Here is an 18,387-nt window from a genome sequence, read left to right on the forward strand (position 1 = left end):
TATAAGGAACATATTAGTCTAGGAATATAAACCTCCAACATACACACACACAGCGGGAAACAAAAACATACTCTTTCCTGTCAGTGATCATGTGCACTAGAAAAAAATCACAGTAGAGCTTCACTCACACCGGCATCAACTGGTTTTTATCAGATTTGTTTGCACAAGATCACCAACAACATTCAGTCATAACATCCATTTAGTGTGCATACATACATGCACTATATGGATGTAACAGCTCTTAATCAATCAATGTTTATTTATATAGCCCTTAATCACAAGTGTCTCAAATGGCTGCACAAGCCACAACGACATCCGCGGTACAGAGCCCACATAAGGGCAAGGAAAAACTCATCCCAGTGGGACGTTGATGTGAATGATAATCAATGATAAACTTGTGTAAATATTTAAATAATTTTAACATTTCTGCATCTCTGTTATGGTCCAACATCAATGACGTCTGATTTCACAAATAGACACACAGTAGTTTAAGTAGTACACAAAAATCTAAATTGGGCTCGGCCGTGTCACCAACTTGAGGGTTCCAGGTTCGATCCCCGCTTCTGTCACCCTGGTCACAGCTGTTGTGTCCTTGGGAAAGACACTTCACCCACCTGCTCCCAGTGCCACCCACACTGGTTTAAATGTGACTTAGATAATGGCTTTCACTATTCAAAGTGCTTTGAGTCGCTAGAGAAAAGCGCTATATAAATATAATTCACTTCACTTCACTACTAAATGTATTAAGCAGTTACCTTGAGGAAGATTTTGGTCTTTCCCATCTGCCAGTCGTCATTTCGGCCAAGCACAGCCTCAGCAATCCTCTGACAGGTTCCTCTCAGATCCTCCTAGAGTACGTAGACCCAAACAGTGATCGACTGTTAGTCTCTGTGCTAGAAATGTCCAATATAAGCCCTAACTATTTTCTTCCTTGTGGCTGTGAGCGATCATATTCAAACACCTTATTAGTGCCATGCTTTTTGCAGTTGCTTTTGTTATTTTTTACCTTCTTGTAGTCTAATATTGTAGAACCACACCTGTTTGTATGCTGGCTTGACTCCTGGCATAAGCACACGGTAGCGGTCCACAAATTCCACAAAGGTGTAGCGAATGGGATACCCTGCACGGCGGATGCGGATAGTCTCCATCATTCCCGAGTACCTCAGCTGCCGCACACAGAGGTCCCGGTCAAACAGCTACGATACAAAAATCTGTTAACTCCTCAAGACTCAGCATCTTTAAATGAAGTTCAGCAATTGTTAGTGCAGACATCTGGAATTGTAACAAAATACTATGTATGCCTATTTATTAAATACTATTCATGCCAAAAAAGTAAAACATTTTCTTTTAAAGGATGTACCGCACATACACACTCACCATGGGCTTCTTGTATTCATTGGGTTTGATGCAGCGAACAAAAAACGGCTGACAGACACTCAGAGTTCTCATCAACAACTCCAGAGATCTTTTGAACTGACTGCTAAGAGTGGGAGATCGCTTCCTGGTCTCCGCCCCCTAAATATGCACACACACACACACACACACACACACACACACACACACACACACACACACACACACACACACACACACACACACACACACACACACACACACACACACACACACACACACACGTGTCAGACAGCAAAAAAAATGGTTGTTTTGTCCTTCCTGAGCTCAACCTTCTTCCTCTTTAATTTTAAACTGGCAGTAGCATTGAAAATACTTGTGATCATCAAATCGGGAGATTTTACAGGTCTTGTACTAAATATATATTTTACCTTGGAGAGAGTGCTGGAAGGAAGACAAGAAGCAGGAGCAAAACCACACAGAAACTGCAAAGAAGCAGGGTGAACATGCAAAGATCACACACACGCAAAGAGAAGTGACTTGGATATGTTTGTAGAAACATGCAGGACAGGATAAGATTTCACCAGACAACATTCCACTTCCTTTATTCGTTTCTAGATGACAATAATATTTTAGATGTTTTTGATGGTCTTTATCATGCTTGAATTAACATTGTGTGTGTTACCATGGCAACATCTGCTTGGAAGATCTGCTTGATGAACTTGTTCTTGGAAGAGTGAACCAGCTGGATAATGTCACCATATAAAGTGTCCCTGTTCTTCTCCAGGAAGCCTGTAAGACAAACAGACACATCACAAGTACAAGTGTGAAGGCTTAGTGACAAGCCTGGGGTGACCACTGACCTCTGGTTTCGTAATAAACAACTCCAGCAAAGTGTTGGATGCCAAATTGTGTTTCGTAGTTGTTCTTTGGTGGGATGTAGTTGGTGTTGACTTTGTGTTGAAAGTTGAGTTTGTTCAGCATTGTGCTATCAGTGCCCTGCAACAAATCATCTTTTAAAACGTCACTTGTCAGAGGCTTTGAAGAAACTTAACACGGTCCTGTATGTGTGTCATCATCAACCTAGATAATTAGGGTTTGTGTGTGTCCACCTTAGGGAACCTGCTCTCCTCGTCGATGAGTGAGATGATGTTCATGGGCTTGATGGCGATCATGTCCAGGGCGTCCTGGTTGTCAGTGAACTCGATGTGCTGCCAGTTGATGTTCTCCAGGTTGTACTCTTCTTGTTCAAGCTTGAAGACGTGACGCACAAAGAACTGCTGCAGGTTCTCGTTGGCAAAGTTGATGCAAAGTTGCTCGAAGCTGGTGAGGTCCATCACAAGTTTTTAGATAATGCTGACACGACTTAAACTGTGTATGTGTTAGTGTTCAAGGCCGGCTCCTGGCATAAACACTCCCTGTCATGGGTGTCAAACTCATTTTTACTTAGGGCCACATCACAGTTATGGCTGCATTTAGAGGGCCGCTTGTAACCATTAATCATTTATAAATATAAATGTATAAGGATTCACCTCCTGATATTATTATATAATTGCCTATGCATTTGATTTATTTTATTTTTTTAAAAACAACCCTTAGATTTTGTAGCAAAAAAACAACTGGCAGCTTAATCGCCACAATTTTACCACAACATTTATGGTGGTATTTACAGCATATTACTGTAAATGGAAAATTGTATTATGGTTTTCCATCCATCCATCTTCTTCTGCTTATCCGAGGTCAGGTCGCGGGGGCAGCAGCCTAAGTAGGGAAGCCCAGACTTCCATCTCCCCAGCCACTTCGTCCAGCTCTTTCCGGGGGATCCCGAGGCGTTCCCAGGCCAGCCGGGAGACATAGTTTTCCCAACGTGTCCTGGGTCTTCCCCGTGGCCTCCTACCGGTTTGACGTCTCCTTAACACCTCCCTAGGGAGGCGTTTGGGTGGCATCCTGACCAGATGCCTGGACAACCTCATCTGGCTCCTCTCGATGTGGAGGAGCAGCGGCTTTACTTTGAGCTCCTCCCGGATGGCAGAGCTTCTCACCCTATCTCTAAGGGAGAGCCCCGCCACCCGGCGGAGGAAACTCATTTCGGCCGCTTGTACCCGTGATCTTATCCTTTCGGTTATAACTCAAAGCTCATGACCATAGGTGAGGATGGGAACATAGATCGACCGGTAAATTGAGAGCTTTGCCTTCCGGCTCAGCTCCTTCTTCACCACAACGGATCGGTACAACGTCCGCATTACTGAAGATGCCGCACCGATCCGCCTGTCGATCTCACGATCCACTCTTCCCTCACTCGTGAACAAGACTCCTAGGTACTTGAACTCCTCCAATTGGGGCAGGGTCTCCTCCCCAACCCGGAGATGACACTCCACCCTTTTCCAGGCGAGAACCATGGACTCGGACTTGGAGGTGCTGATTCTCATTCCGGTCGCTTCACACTCGGCTGCGAACCGATCCAGTGAGAGCTGAAGATCCCGGTCAGATGAAGCCATCAGGACCACATCATCTGCAAAAAGCAGAGACCTAATCCCGCGGCCACCAAACCGGAACCCCTCAACGCCTTGACTGCGCCTAGAAATTCTGTCCATAAATGTTATGAACAGACTCGGTGACAAAGGACAGCCTTGGTGGAGTCCAACCCTTACTGGAAAAGTGTCCGTCTTACTGCCGGCAATGCGGCAAAGATTTCTACAGATAGAAGTAATCATCAACTTAAAGTGTCCTCTTTGTGGATTGTAATAGAGATCCATCTGGATTCATGAACTTAATTCTAAACATTTCTTCACAAACAAAGAAATCTTTAACATCAATATTTATTTAACATGTCCACAAAAAAATCAAGCTGTCCACACTGAATATTGTATTGTTGCATTTCTTTTCACAGTTTATGAACTTACATTCCTATTTTGTTGAAGTATTATTCAATAAATATATTTATATAAGTGTTTTTAATTGTTGCTATTTTTAAAATATAAAAAAAAAATCTCACATACCCCTTGTCATACCTTCAAGAACCCCTAGGAGTACGCGTACCCCCATTTGAGAACCACTGCTCTATGTTGTTGTTTAGAGCCACAACCACTAGGGCAGGGCGACATGTTTAAAAAGACTCTGACCAGTTGTATATTCTCAATTACTTTAACATTTAAAGACTTGGGTGTTTAATTTGTATAGCCACTTGGAAAATGAAACCCTGAAACTATGGAAGACCAAAATGGGGCCACAAAAAAATATGTAATTAGGGCCACAAAAAGCTTGGCACTGTCTGTGTTGTACCTGTTGACTGTGAAGTTTTCGAAGCCAAAGATGTCTAACAGTCCGATGCAGCGTCGGATAGCTTTGGCCTGTGAGGATGGATGCTTGTAGATGGCAGCGTTGATCTTTTCCACGATCCACACGAACAAGCGGCCGTAAATACCCTGCAGACCCACACGTCACACATCTTTGTGACATCGGCTTAGTAAATTAATTACATCAGGTCCAGCGTTTCACAGTGTTTCACCTTCACAAAGGCGTCGCGCACATCCAAAGCTTGCTCCATGCTGAGGGGAGTGGAAACTGTTTCTCCTCTAGTGATCAAAGTTCTACTTGTCACACAGTTCATCAAGTCCTTGCCATCCACCTGGACTCACACACATACACAATACTCTTACATTTCTTATTATTCACATAATCCTTATAATTAAACTTATCCCCCTACTATCAAGGTTAATACTGTCTAACAGGGCTAGTCAGCTAGCAAATTCGGGACTAAAAACCCAAAGAGAGTAAAATTAGATTACAATAGATTCCTAAAAAGAGAAGCGCTCTGTCATATAGATGATCTTTAACCAGCTTTGCTTTGCAGTAACCCCGAGAGGGACAAGTGGTAGAAAATGGATGAATAAATGCTTTTCAGTAGTTCCTTAAAAAGGAAGCTCCTGTTGTATGAACAGGGCTATTGTTTTCTGAATTTAGTAACTCTCAAAAAATAAATAGACAAAAATCAAATGTCTACTGCATTATCATCATCACCTCTAATAGTGTTGCTGCAGTTGTAAGATGCGGGCTGCGGACCACCTCACAGGCATCCAGGTTGTCATAAGTACGGGCTGGAAGTAAGTACAGGATTCAAAATGGGTAATGACACGCCAATAAAGAATAAACAGACTTCAGATGATCAAAGAACAAGATGTTCACCTTCATAGCGCAGGTTGCCCATGTGCAATATGGATGCCAGCAGTTTTGAGATCTCCCAATTCTCTTTGTCAGTAAACATTAGAACCTGCGGCATGTGGGATGTCGGTCATCCACAATAACATGCACACTGTCATTAAGTGAGTGCAGGTACCTTCATGGCGGATCGGATGTTGGAGTATTCCTTCATGTCATCACGGCCGTCACACACTGTGCATTTTCCCTGCACATGCACACACACCCTGCTTATCAGTATAACATTAACACATTGTTTATTGCATCTACGCTGAACAAAAAAATAAACACAACATTTGTTTTTGCTCCCATTTTTCCCGAGTTGAAGTCAAAGATTTAAAACTTATACTCTATACACAAAATACCTATTCATCTCACATATTGTTCACAAATTTGTCTAAATCTATGTTAGTGAGCACTTCTTCTTTGCTGAGATAATCCATCTCAAAGCACAGGTGTGGCATATCAAGATACTGATTAAACAGCGTGATCATTACACAGGTATGCCTTAGGCTGCCCACAAAAAAGTCCACTTTGAAATGTGCAGTTGCACATCATAATGCCAAAGATGTCGCAAGTTTTGAGGGTGCATGTAGTTGGCAAGCTGACTGCAGAATGTCCACTAGAGCTGTTGCCCATGAATTGAATGTTCATTTCTTTACCATAAGCCGTTTCCAAAGGCGTTTTAGAGAATTTGGCAGTCCACCCAACCGGCCTCACAGACCACGTGTAACTACACCAGCGCAGCACCTCCATGTTCATCTAAAACCAGCCACCCGGACATCTGCTGCAACAATTGGTTTGCATAACCAGATAATTTCTGCACAAACTGTGAGAAACTTACTCAGGGAAGCTCATCTGCATGCTTGTCGTCCTCATTGGGTCTCGAGCTGAATGCAGTTTGTCATCACAACCAACTTGAGGGGGAAAATGCTCACAATGAATGGCGTCTGGCACGTTGGAGAGGTGTTATCTTCATGGATGAATTGTGGTTTTCACTGTTCAGGGCATATGGCAGACATTGTGTGTGGCATCATGTGAGAGAGTGGTTTGCTAATGTCAATGTTGTCAATCCAGTGGCCCATGGTGGGGTTGGGGTTATGGTAGGGGCAGGTGTATGTTCGGGGCAACAAATGCAAGTGCATTTCATTGATGGCATTTTAAATGCACAGAGAACAGTGACGAGATCCTGAGGCCCGTTTTTGTGCCATTTACCTATGTTGCAGCAAGACAATGCACGGCCCTATGTACAAGGATCAGTACACAATTTCTTGTAGCTGAAAACATCCCAGTTCTTGCATTGCCAGAATACTCCCCAGGCATGTCACCCATTGAGCATGTGTGAGATGTCGGAATCGGTGTTCCGGTTCCTGCCAATATCCAGCAACTTTGCACAGCCATTGAAGAGGAGTGGACCAACATTTCCAACAGTCACCCAATAAAGTAAAACTACACATATCAGAGTGACCTTTTATTCTGTGCAGCCTAGGGCACAAAATTGCAATAATCATGCTATTTAATCAGCATCTTGATAAACCACACCTGTGATGTGGGATGGAGTATCTTGACAAAGAAGAAGTGCTCACTAACACAGATTTAGACAGATTTGTGAACAATATTTGAGGGGAATGGGTCTTTTGAATATGTAGTAAAAGTTTTTGATTTTTGTGTTCAACTCATGAGAAAATGGGAGCAAAAATACAAATGATGCGTTTATATTTTTGTACAGTATAACTGCATGTGTTTCCTTTTGTAGAAATGTTCCAGAAAGATTATAGACACCACAGTATTACAATGAGAGGAGGCCACAGACCATGGTTAGGTAGGTGTAGTCTGTGGCTTTGGTCAGACCCAGTTTCTTCTTCTCATCAGCCGTCATGCCTTTCAGCATGCAGTAGAAGATGTGGTAGTTCCTTTCATCGTGGGCCTACATGGAGACAGAAAGCATTTAGGTCAAAGTGGTGTGGTATATTTAATTGAGTTCAAGTACCTAGGAGTCTTGTTCACGAGTGAGGGAAGAGTGGATCGTGAGTTCGACAGGCGGATCGGTGAGGCGTCTTCAGTAATGCGGACGTTGCACCGATCCTTTGTGGTGAAGAAGGAGCTGAGCCGGAAGGCAAAACTCTCAATTTACCGGTCGATCTGCGTTCCCATCCTCACCTATGGTCATGAGCTTTGGATCATGACCGAAAGGATAAGATCACGGGTACAAGCGGCCAAAATGAGTTTCCTCCCCCGGGTGGCGGGGCTCTCCCTTAGAGATAGGGTGAGAAGCTCTGCCATCCGAGAGGAGCTCAAAGTAAAGCCGCTGTTCTTCCACATCGAGAGGAGCCAGATGAGGTGGCTCGGGTATCTGGTCAGGATGCCACCTGAACGCCTCCCTAGGGAGGTGTTTAGGGCACATCCAACCGGTAGGAGGCCACGGGGAAGACCCAGGACACGTTGGGAAGACTATGTCTCCCGGCTGGCCTGGGAACGCCTCGGGATCCCCCGGGAAGAGCTAGACGACGTGGCTGGGGAGAGGGAAGTCTGGGTTTCCCTGCTTAGGCTGTTGCCCCCGCGACCCGACCTCGGGTAAGCGGAAGAAGATGGATGGATGGATGGATAAAATGTGTCCATATTTTGCCACTATTTTGTCCCACATGCAAGCGCGGTACCTGGCGACAAACTCGTGACTTCTCCAGCAGGTATTGTTCTATCTTGGCTCCCTCGATGGCTCCTCTCTTGTTGAAATGGATGTCAATGTATTTCCCAAAGCGAGAGGAGTTGTCATTGCGGATGGTTTTTGCATTGCCAAAGGCTGCAAGACAAACAGATGGCTGAAAGGGTTGAAATTACAAACAATTATTGATTACCTTTTGACTGTGCTAAGGATAGTAATTTATTCTTCAATATTTAGACTAAAAGCTTCTCCTTGATAGTGTGTGTTGCTACCCTCCAGAATGGGGTTGGCCTCCAGGACTTGCTGCTCAATCCATGAGTGTTGACCACTGATGGCTGCCAAGAACTGCAGGATAAGCTTGGTGCTTTCCGTCTTTCCGGCTCCTGACTCCCCGCTGTGGAACACACAAGAAAAGACGTGTTTGATTTCCTGAGTAAGTAAGACTCAGACCTTTAACTGGCCTACCTGATGATGCAACACTGGTCGCGGTTGTTCCTCTGCATGTTGAAGTAACAGTTGTCAGCAATGGCGAAGATGTGAGGCGGCATCTCACCGATCTTCTTGTTGGTGTAGAGGCGGATCTGGTCTGCCGTGTAGATAGGAAGCAGCTGATACGGGTTGATGGCCACTAGTATGGAACCTGTGTATGTCTGGAGGGAGAATGCTAATGTCACCAGTGGGTTAACACTCCTTGACTGACAAAACTAGCAGGGTGATTTTCAACTAACTCTGACCAAAGATGACCTAACAATACAAGAACATTGCTGAAATATTAAAAAACATTTGTCAAGACACACAAAAAGTGCTATTTTGGAAGTTTATTCTATCGCCAATGCTTGACTTAGAAAATGGGTGAGTTGAGGCTATTGAAAGGAAGATGAGGTAACATGCATCTGGCATCTCAGGTGGACGAACAGATCAGCGTTAGCAACCAGAGAAAAGGCGGCCATGTTGGGAACAAGCACGCATGCACAGCTCGTTTGTCAGCACACACCAAAGTACGCTGCATTAGATCTATCAAGCTCGGCTTAAGTGGTACTTCAAACCTACCAAAGTGTACGTATCGATTTAAAACATGCAAGAAAATGTAGTGTTTGCACACAAATACATGTTTCGCCAATGAAGTCTGGAGCCATCTGGACACTTACCCTGCCACCACAGTTTGTCTTCAGAGCAAACAGTAGGAGGGAAGAGACAAGGAAGGCAAAAGAGAGAAAATAAGCAGAAAGTAAGGAAGAGAGAGACAGAAACGCCTATGAGGTAGAAGGAGAAGTCCAGGAAGGAAGTATGAGTCCACAAACACAACCAAGCAGTTGACTCACATAGATGAGCTTCTCTCTGTATCTGATGAGCAGGTTGCGCAGGATCCCAGCCTCATTGAGATCTCCCAGGCGAATCATGTCCTCCACGCCATGAATGGAGGTGGGGTGCATGGGCTTGATGTTGGTAGCATTCTGGGGGGATATCCAGTGCTCCTGGACAAGGAGGGAAAGTTGAGACTGATCAAGGTCTAAATCCTAAACGGACACTTCTATCCTGAACATCTGCTCATTCCAGGATGGACTGGTGTGTCAGCGATCAAATGCATGAAATTCCAGACAAACTTACATTTCCTTCATCGTCCAACACCTGGATCTGTCCCGAGTCACAGAGTTTGACCACGGCACCAATCGGAACCTCAAACTCCCGACCACTCTTCAAATCCAGCCACACGTAGTCGCCCTGGGAACATAAGTAGCACTTTATGTCAGTCCATGCCACAAACACACATACTAACCATCTACATGTTCATTGGAAGCATTCTTCCAAAACACAATACAGTGAAGACACACACACACACACACATACACATTCACACACAGCATACCGGGAGCAGCGTGCTTTGTTTCATGACAGTGTTGACGTTTCGGAGCAGAGCCCACTTGGCCTGATCCTTCTCGTAGGCATCCACATAGTCACGACGCTTGTACATGGTCACACACTCTTGGGAATGTTTTCAAAGTGATGTCCTCACACACGCCAAAAAATATCCGATCCACAGTCCACTTCTTCCCATTAAATAGGCAAAAGTCAGAGAGGGGTCATCCCACAGTTTGAGCTCACCTTACGTCTGAATAAAGTGAAGCTAAGTCCATCCTTGTGCTCATCTCTCAGTAACATTTTCTTGACCATTCCTGCTTCTACCTTGCGTCCCCTTAGACTCAAACAACCTCCACTCCGTTGTCCATGGCAACAAGGTGCCGCTTCCTCCTTAGGTGTGTCCAACGGGTGTTGGATTTCTGGATAGACACTTTAAGCTCATCCTGCCGGGACGTTTGTAAGTGTCCTAACATTACTACACCTATTGTACACACCAATGATGCTGACGTAATCTACAGTGGGATTGCAACAAATAAATAGTCCACGGTAATGATATCCGTCTATAATCAAATAAAATGTCACATCATGGGTCGTAAGTAAAGACAAAAGCTCATTGAGATGTTGCTGGCTTTAAATATAACGCATGTTTACAACATAGACTGAATATATTGAAAAAAAATAGGCCCAAACATGAAAGAGTTTTTTCTGATTGAACCTTTAATTACTTGAAAGACAAATGTAAAACATATCTACATCCTATGGCCCAAAGTAGCTGTCAATCATGGCATCGGATCTTTTAAAATTACAGTTACATATTAAATAGTAAGAATAATTATGATAATGGATTAGATTTATATAGTGGAATAAAAGACCAAACAGGTGTATTGTGACGAAAACAAGAGTAACAATGTTTTTTTAATTTAATTATTCAAGTATAGTATTGTATAATTACTGTAATCTAATTAAATTAATTGAGTGAACATTACACTGCTGACCATCCTTTCCTCTTTCAACCATCTCAGCCATATTTCCAAAGCATAAGTCCAGCTTGTGTGACATCAAACAACACGCAGTCCAAAGATTATTGAGCCAGCGGTCAAAGAGGTGGTATTTATCAAGTCTGAATTGTACAAACAAGCTTGCTGCTATAGTTACTTTTTTTAGAATAATCGGTATAAACATGGCTGACTGAAGAACAACATTAATGTATTTGTGGAGCTATCAGTTGCTCTTCATTCATTATTTAACAAATTCACCTCCGTCAGCCTCTCGGTTGCATAGTGTGACATGTTAGCACGAACACTCACACTGCAAACTTGTTAGCAAACGTTCATTCAATAATCATCTGTTTCAAACTCTTATTCTTGTCCTTTATCTTAAAGCAAGTAGCTGCAAGTCTATCATTCCTACATAACAAACTTAGGGGAGGTGCAAGTTGTGCACAAGACTGATCCCAGCACAGTTCCTGTGACACCAGCAGTAATGTAAAGTGCGACTCTTCCTTCCGCTAAATAATTCAGGCAGGTGTTGGCTTTCCAATACGTCTCTGCTGTGTTGAATGCTGAAAAACTAAAAATGTACTGAAATTTAGTGTCTTCTTGTCTCCATCGCAAGTCAACATAAGCACTTAAGTCACAAAATCTTGTGAAGACATTGATTGATTGATTGAAACTTTTATTAGTAGATTGCACAGTACAGTACATATTCCTTACAACTGACCACTAAATGGTAACACCCGAATAAGTTTTTCAACTTGCTTAAGTCGGGGTCCATGTTAATCAATTAATGGTAAAAACGTGAAAGAATAAAATAAAATGGTAAAAAAATATATATACACCAGTTATGCAAGTAATTGTAGGTTGTTGTAAAGGGTAGTATTGGGCAAAGAGGCTAAGGGATTGCTTGTAATACTGCTTTACTACTATAATACTACTACTATATTACAGTAAGTAATGTTGTCCCCATAAACACAATGCTTGTTTGTGCCCCCTAGTGGTGACCGCTACAACGTCGTCCCTGCAGAAGTAGTTGAAGTCAAACAGCATCAGCACAAAGCATTAGTCACTGTTCTCTAATTGAGAGAGGTCATGTGACCGCTAGAGGCTCATTTGCATTTAGATAGACGTGTCAGCTGAGTCAAAGGTCAAAGCATGACATACAGCAGCGCCGTACTAATGTCGCTATGTGCATGCTCCATAAAGTCAAGCAGAGTTTACCTTGATGAGGGTGTTGTACTTGTAACTCAGACGGCGGACGTTAGGGTCCCAGCCCTCCAGCGGCCAGTCCGATTCCCTCCTCTTAAATTTGGTTGCCATGGTGACCGGCAAGTTAAAATGCGCCAGACATTGTGTGGGAGTGGACTAGCATATGACCGTCCAACCTTGCGTCTGAAATACTCTTGTCATCAACACCGTCCTATTCAGTGTGATCACACCTACAGCGTCTGCATAGAAGTCAAACACTCCACGATGGATGATCATCTGTGTGTGTGTGTGTGTGTGTGTGTGTGTGTGTGTTGCCTCATTTTATTGGCTCACTCTATGCCCCCCTCATTCCAACCCCATCAAAGGGGGCTGCTGTCGGAGCAAATTAGCGTGTCAGAAAGACTGACGAGGTCAACAACGCATTCACTTAAAAAGGCCGACATGCACACGCACGCACACACACAGATACACACACAGTGGAAGCACAACAATGTTTCAGTGCACCTTTATGAGTGTCTGCTCACTAATGAGCACAAAAAAACCCCACACACAATAAACCCACACTATGGAACATTTAAATGTTAAGCTCGCCATTAAATATTTTTAAGCTCATGTACAAACCCCGTTTCCATGTGAGTTGGGAAATTGTGTTAGCTGTGAATACAAACGGAATACAATGATTTGCAAATCATTTTCAACCCATATTCAATTGAATGCACTACAAAGACAAGATATTTGATGTTCAAACTCAAGAATTTTACTTTTTTTTGCAAATAATAATTAACTTTGAATTTCATGGCTGCAACACGTGCCAAAGTAATTGGGAAAGGACATGTTCACCACTGTGTTACATCACCTTTTCTTTTAACAACACTCAATAAACGTTTGGGAACTGAGGAAACTAATGGTTGAAGCTTTGAAAGTGGAATTCTTTGCCATTCTTGTTTTATGTAGAGCTTCAGTCGTTCAACAGTCCGGGGTCTCCGCTGTCGTATTTTACGCTCCATAATGCGCCACACATTTTCGATGGGAGACAGGTCTGGACTGCAGGCGGACCAAGAAAGTACCCGCACTCTTTTTTTACGAAGCCATGCTGTTGTAACACTTGTCTTGCTGAAATAAGCAGGGGCGTCCATGATAACGTTGCTTGGATGACAACATATGTTGCTCCAAAACCTGTATGGACCTTTCAGCATTAATGGTGCCTTCACAGATGTGTAAATTACCCATGCCTTGGGCACTAATACACCCCCATACCATCACAGATGCTGGCTTTTGAACTTTGCACCAATAACAATCCGAATGGTTATTTTCCTCTTTGTTCTGGAGGACACCATGTCCTCTGTTTCCAAATATAATTTGAAATGTGGACCCGTCAGACCTCAGAACACCTTTCCACTTTGCATCAGTCCAGCTTAGATGAGCTCGGGCGCAGCCAAGCCGGCGGCGTTTCAGGATATTGTTGATGAATGGGTTTGGCTTTGCATAGTAGAGTTTTAACTTGCACTTACAGATGTAGCGACCAACTGTAGTTACTGACAGTGGTTTTATGAAGTGTTCCTGAGCCCATATGGTGATATCCTTTACACGCTGATGTCGGTTTTTGATGCAATACCGCCTGAGGGATCAAAAGTCTGTGATATCATCGCTTATGTGCAGGGATTTCTCCAGATTATCTGAATTTATTGATGATTTTATGGACCGTAGATGGTAAAATCCCTAAATGTTGAGAAATGTTGTTCTAAAACTGTTCGACAATTTGTTTACAAAGTGGTGACCCTCGCACCATCCTTGTTTGTGAATTACTTAGCATTTCAAGGAAGCTGCTTTTATACCCAATCATGGCACCCAACTGTTCCCAATTAGCCTGCACACCTGTGGGATGTTCCATATAAGTGTTTGATGAGCATTCCTCAACTTTATCAGTATTTATTGCCACCTTTCCCAACTTCTTTGTCACGTGTTGCTGCAATCAAATTCTAGAGTTAATGATTATTTGCACACAAAAAATGTTTATCAGTTTGAACATCAAATATGTTGTCTTTGTAGCACGTTCAACTGAATATGGGTTGAAAATGATTTGCACATCATTGTATTCTGTTTATATTTACATCTAACACCATTTCCCAACTCATATGGAAACGGGGTTTGTAAATTCATTTTAGATACAAGCACAATCCTTAAATAAATTGTGTATTTGTAAAATTGTTAAACAAACATGGCCGACTAGTTAACTACAGATACAGCATAGCAATTAATAGTGTGTGTGCGTGTGCGTGTGTGTGTGTGTGCGTGCGTGCGTGTGTGTGTGTGCGTGTGCGTGTGTGTGTGTGTGTGTGTGTGTGCGTGTGTGTGTGCATGCGTGTGTGTGTGTGTGTGTGTGTGTGTTAACCTGCTGTAGAATGACCATGGTTGTGGTTGTTCTCCCAGTGAGGACATCAGCAGTGTGCCTTTGGTCCTGGAAGAGAGACGGAGAACATGTGAGGACGTTCTTATAGTTTCATGAAAAACAACATACCCTCAGTGATCAAAAATTCCAAATTTGACAGAAAATTTTGGGGTAAAAAAGGGTTCTATCACTGAGGAGAGCTCAGTTCAGCAAGCATCTTAGGCAAGGGGGCCAAAACCACGACCCGCGGGCCAAGTGCGGCCTTCCAGCGTCCTTAGTTTAGCCCGCGAGATGGCATGAGTTTAATAAGAAATGTAATCTATGGGGTGTTAATTACAGTAAATTGATTTTGAATATCTTACAATATAATTGTTGAGAAATTTGCTGCCATTTTGTGGATGATGTGAGTAAATCAGGTCATTAACCATCAATTATATTTTGAAGCTAAGACAACACAGCATTGCCTTGTATGACCCAATCCAAACAACTTTCGCTAGTTGTGGCACAATAAAAAGGCAACCAACACAAGTCAACACAACCTGCTCACTGAACTTTGTGAATGCTAAAAAAAACATTAAAGCACCTGAAAAAAAAAATCTAAATTACACCCATCTAAATCCATTAAAATGCATGATGGGGGAAAAAACACTCTCTCATTTTAGCTACTTTATATTATTGATTCATTGATTCATAACTTTTATGGACAGAATTTTTAGGCGCAGTCAATGCGTTGAGGGGTTCCGGTTTGGTGGCCTTGGGATTAGGTCTCTGCTTTTTGCAGATGATGTGGTCCTGATGGCTTCATCTGGCCGGGATCTTTAGCTCTCACTGGATCGGTTCGCAGCCGAGTGTGAAGCGACCGGAATGAGAATCAGCACCTCCAAGTCCGAGTCCATGGTTTTCTCCCGGAAAAGGGTGGAGTGCCATCTCTGGGTTGGGGAGGAGACCCTGCCCCAAGTGGAGGAGTTCAAGTACCTAGGAGTCTTGTTCACGAGTGAGGGAAGAGTGGATCGTGAGATCGACAGGCGTGGCATCTTCAGTAATGCGGACGTTGTACCGATCCGTTGTGGTGAAGAAGGAGCTGAGCCGGAAGGCAAAGCTCTCAATTTACCGGTCGATCTACGTTCCCATCCTCACCTATGGTCATGAGCTTTGGGTCATGACCGAAAGGATAAGATCACGGGTACAAGCGGCTGAAATGAGTTTCCTCCGCCGGGTGGCGGGGCTCTCCCTTAGAGATAGGGTGAGAAGCTCTGTCATCCGGGAGGAATTCAAAGTAAAGCCGCTGCTCCTCCACATCGAGAGGAACGAAATGAGGTGGTTCGGGCATCTGGTCAGGATGCCCGAACGCCCGAGGTGTTTAGGGCACGTGCAACCGGTAGGAGGCCATGGGGAAGACCCAGGACACGTTGGGAAGACTACGTCTCCCGGCTGGCCTGGGAACGCCTCGGGATCCCCCGGAAAGAGCTGGACAAAGTGGCTGGGGAGAGGGAAGTCTGGGTTACTCTGCTTAGGCTGCTGCCCCCGCAACTCGACCTCGGATAAGCGGAAGAAGATGGATGGATGAATGGATGGATATAATTGATTAATTACAAAACTTTGAGCAGGTCATCACAGAAGTAAACAAGGTAGGAGTCAAACTTTCACATGAATTTTTGATGATATATCCATTATATTAATATTATATGTACACACGTATGGTCCCGAGCCAAATGTTTTAGCCCAATGCAGCCCCGAAGTCAAAAAGTTTGGACATCCCAGATCTGAGGATTAACTTGGCTTCTTCCAGGCTCACATTTAAAAAGCTTTGCTTGTTCGAAAAGTTCTCTTCGAATCTTCTCTTCTATTTACACTCGTATGGCACTTAAGAATATTTTTTTATCTTGTATGGATGTCACACGAGCTCAGCCTTAATGAACCTTATTACTGTCTGTTTGTTCTTTGTATGGTGGTGTGTATTCTTCATCAATTATTTAGCTGGGACACAGGTGAGTGCGTGTCCGGCTGTTTGTGCGTGCGTGTGAATAATTGATGCATTTATTATGAGCCTTCATTTTAATCCTTTGACTTTGTGGCAACCCAATTATAACTTTTTGGTTGAGCCTCTCTTTGCAGGCTGAAACACAGGTGTGCGCACACAAAATACACACACTGGACACTTTATCAGGTACACAATTCACTGTTCCAGTAATCAACAAAAATGCCCACCTTGCCTTCGGATTGACAGAAAGGTATTTGTTTAACCAAATTGTATTATGGTGCTTGTTCTGTATCATTCTAAGAGCTGTTTCTAATACTTGGACCAGGTTGGGTCTTTGTTGTCCTTGTCTTTGTTTGTGTTCAGCTGAGCGTCTGATTGGACGCCGTCTGAAATTCCATCACACTCAACAGGAAGGTGGGGGCCCAACATGAAGACAAATACATTCAGTGACATCATTAGCTTGTTGCTGTTAGCATTAGCTAGCATGCACAAAGGCTCATCACCATGACAACGTAGTCATGAACATTGTGTCTCGTCGCCTCAGCAGAACCAGCGGGTGTTGGACTGACTGCACTAAACCTGATCCGGTCAGCCGGAGGGGGTCTCCATCACCCCCCACTGAGAAGCCCAGTCTGACCTCCTAATGGTGCATGCAGGCCAATTGCAATGGATTGTGGGAGACTTTTTGGGGTGGCACAAATGCAAGGTCAAGGACTTTTTCAAAGTCAACACACTTTTCACACACGGCCTTTGTCAACGTCACAGCAACAACTCCAAAACATGACCACTTCATTAGGTACACTATCTAATGAGATGCAATAAAAATCAAAATATTATGTTTTGGTTAGAGCTGAGTAACAATTAACATTTAATCAGAGTAATCACAGAGTTGCTATGAATTAATTCCGAATAAAGTGTTCAATTATCTGCTTAAAATTTTTTTTAAGTTTAATTTTGCATGAGCACAGTCAAGAAATGAGTGAATATATATGCACTATTAAACACATTAACATCCCTCCATCCATCCATTTCCTACCAGTTGTCCCTCTCGGGGTCGCGTGGGTGGCTGTAGCCTCACATTTACATCATATAAACAAATAACTTTTTTTAAACATTAATGCATGTGGACCTTTTAATCCTTTCCTAAGATAGAAATGTTACGGTGAAAAGAGAACTCCTTCATGCAGTGTGTACATAATACTTTATATTTGCACTAACAACTTTGAAACACTGGGGACTTAATCCATTCTGCGCTACAGATGGGTTTTTTTAATTAAATAGATCAAAATGACAACTTAATCTTCAATAATGTGTTAATTTTGACAGCCCTAATTTTGATAATTCTAATGTTAGACCACCATGTATTAGAAACAGCTCCCAGTATAAAACATTACTTTTTAACCCAGCTTGAGTCTCACCACAGATGTGCGGCTCAGTGGATGAAGATGATGATGCTGGAAGAAAAACCTTTTAATCCAGTTTTAGTCGGCAAGTTGAAGAAAACAGGTAAGAACTTCATTTCCAGCCTGTCAAGTTGTTATCTTCTGTCCTTCATGTCCTCCACACTTCTTCATTTGGGCCTCTGTGTGATCTCCATGCATAGTCCTTGTCTTCCTGCCGCTGCCTCCACAGCTGCCTCCACAATTATCCTCAGAGGAGGTCCACTTTCTGCTCATGTGAAGGTGTGTGTGTGTGTGTAGGGGGTGTGTGCGTTAAAATAGCGTTGTACTCCTTCTTCCCC

At 43.3% G+C, this 18,387-nt stretch overlaps 1 protein-coding gene across 9 annotated transcripts in view; it reads right to left on the minus strand.

The window, feature by feature from the left end:
- The window catches only part of LOC133536930 (unconventional myosin-VIIa-like), a 38,226-nt gene extending 19,912 nt beyond the window's left edge, over window positions 1–18,314 (minus strand). Inside the window, exons 1-21 of one of the 9 annotated variants that reach the window (XM_061877655.1) lie at window positions 18,065–18,314; window positions 14,669–14,734; window positions 9,821–9,934; window positions 9,535–9,687; window positions 9,361–9,378; window positions 8,678–8,862; window positions 8,485–8,606; window positions 8,208–8,350; window positions 7,364–7,477; window positions 5,690–5,758; window positions 5,539–5,623; window positions 5,374–5,450; window positions 4,862–4,981; window positions 4,636–4,778; window positions 2,466–2,676; window positions 2,217–2,352; window positions 2,039–2,145; window positions 1,785–1,838; window positions 1,378–1,515; window positions 1,038–1,196; window positions 756–848 (exon numbers count right to left, since the gene is read on the minus strand). In XM_061877655.1, the coding sequence (XP_061733639.1) occupies window positions 756–848; window positions 1,038–1,196; window positions 1,378–1,515; window positions 1,785–1,838; window positions 2,039–2,145; window positions 2,217–2,352; window positions 2,466–2,676; window positions 4,636–4,778; window positions 4,862–4,981; window positions 5,374–5,450; window positions 5,539–5,623; window positions 5,690–5,758; window positions 7,364–7,477; window positions 8,208–8,350; window positions 8,485–8,606; window positions 8,678–8,862; window positions 9,361–9,378; window positions 9,535–9,687; window positions 9,821–9,934; window positions 14,669–14,686 (2,259 nt within the window). In that variant the 5' untranslated portion in view covers window positions 14,687–14,734; window positions 18,065–18,314. Of the gene's footprint in view, window positions 1–755; window positions 849–1,037; window positions 1,197–1,377; window positions 1,516–1,784; window positions 1,839–2,038; window positions 2,146–2,216; window positions 2,353–2,465; window positions 2,677–4,635; window positions 4,779–4,861; window positions 4,982–5,373; window positions 5,451–5,538; window positions 5,624–5,689; window positions 5,759–7,363; window positions 7,478–8,207; window positions 8,351–8,484; window positions 8,607–8,677; window positions 8,863–9,360; window positions 9,379–9,534; window positions 9,688–9,820; window positions 9,935–10,079; window positions 10,200–12,288; window positions 12,549–14,668; window positions 14,735–18,064 lie in introns of those variants that run through there. The other 8 variants (XM_061877656.1, XM_061877657.1, XM_061877651.1 and 5 more) reach the window with 8 other exon arrangements.
- Between the last annotated feature and the right edge of the window lie 73 nt (window positions 18,315–18,387).

Source organism: Nerophis ophidion, linkage group LG18, assembly GCF_033978795.1.
Source record: "Nerophis ophidion isolate RoL-2023_Sa linkage group LG18, RoL_Noph_v1.0, whole genome shotgun sequence".
Classification (NCBI taxonomy): Eukaryota; Metazoa; Chordata; class Actinopteri; order Syngnathiformes; family Syngnathidae; genus Nerophis; species Nerophis ophidion.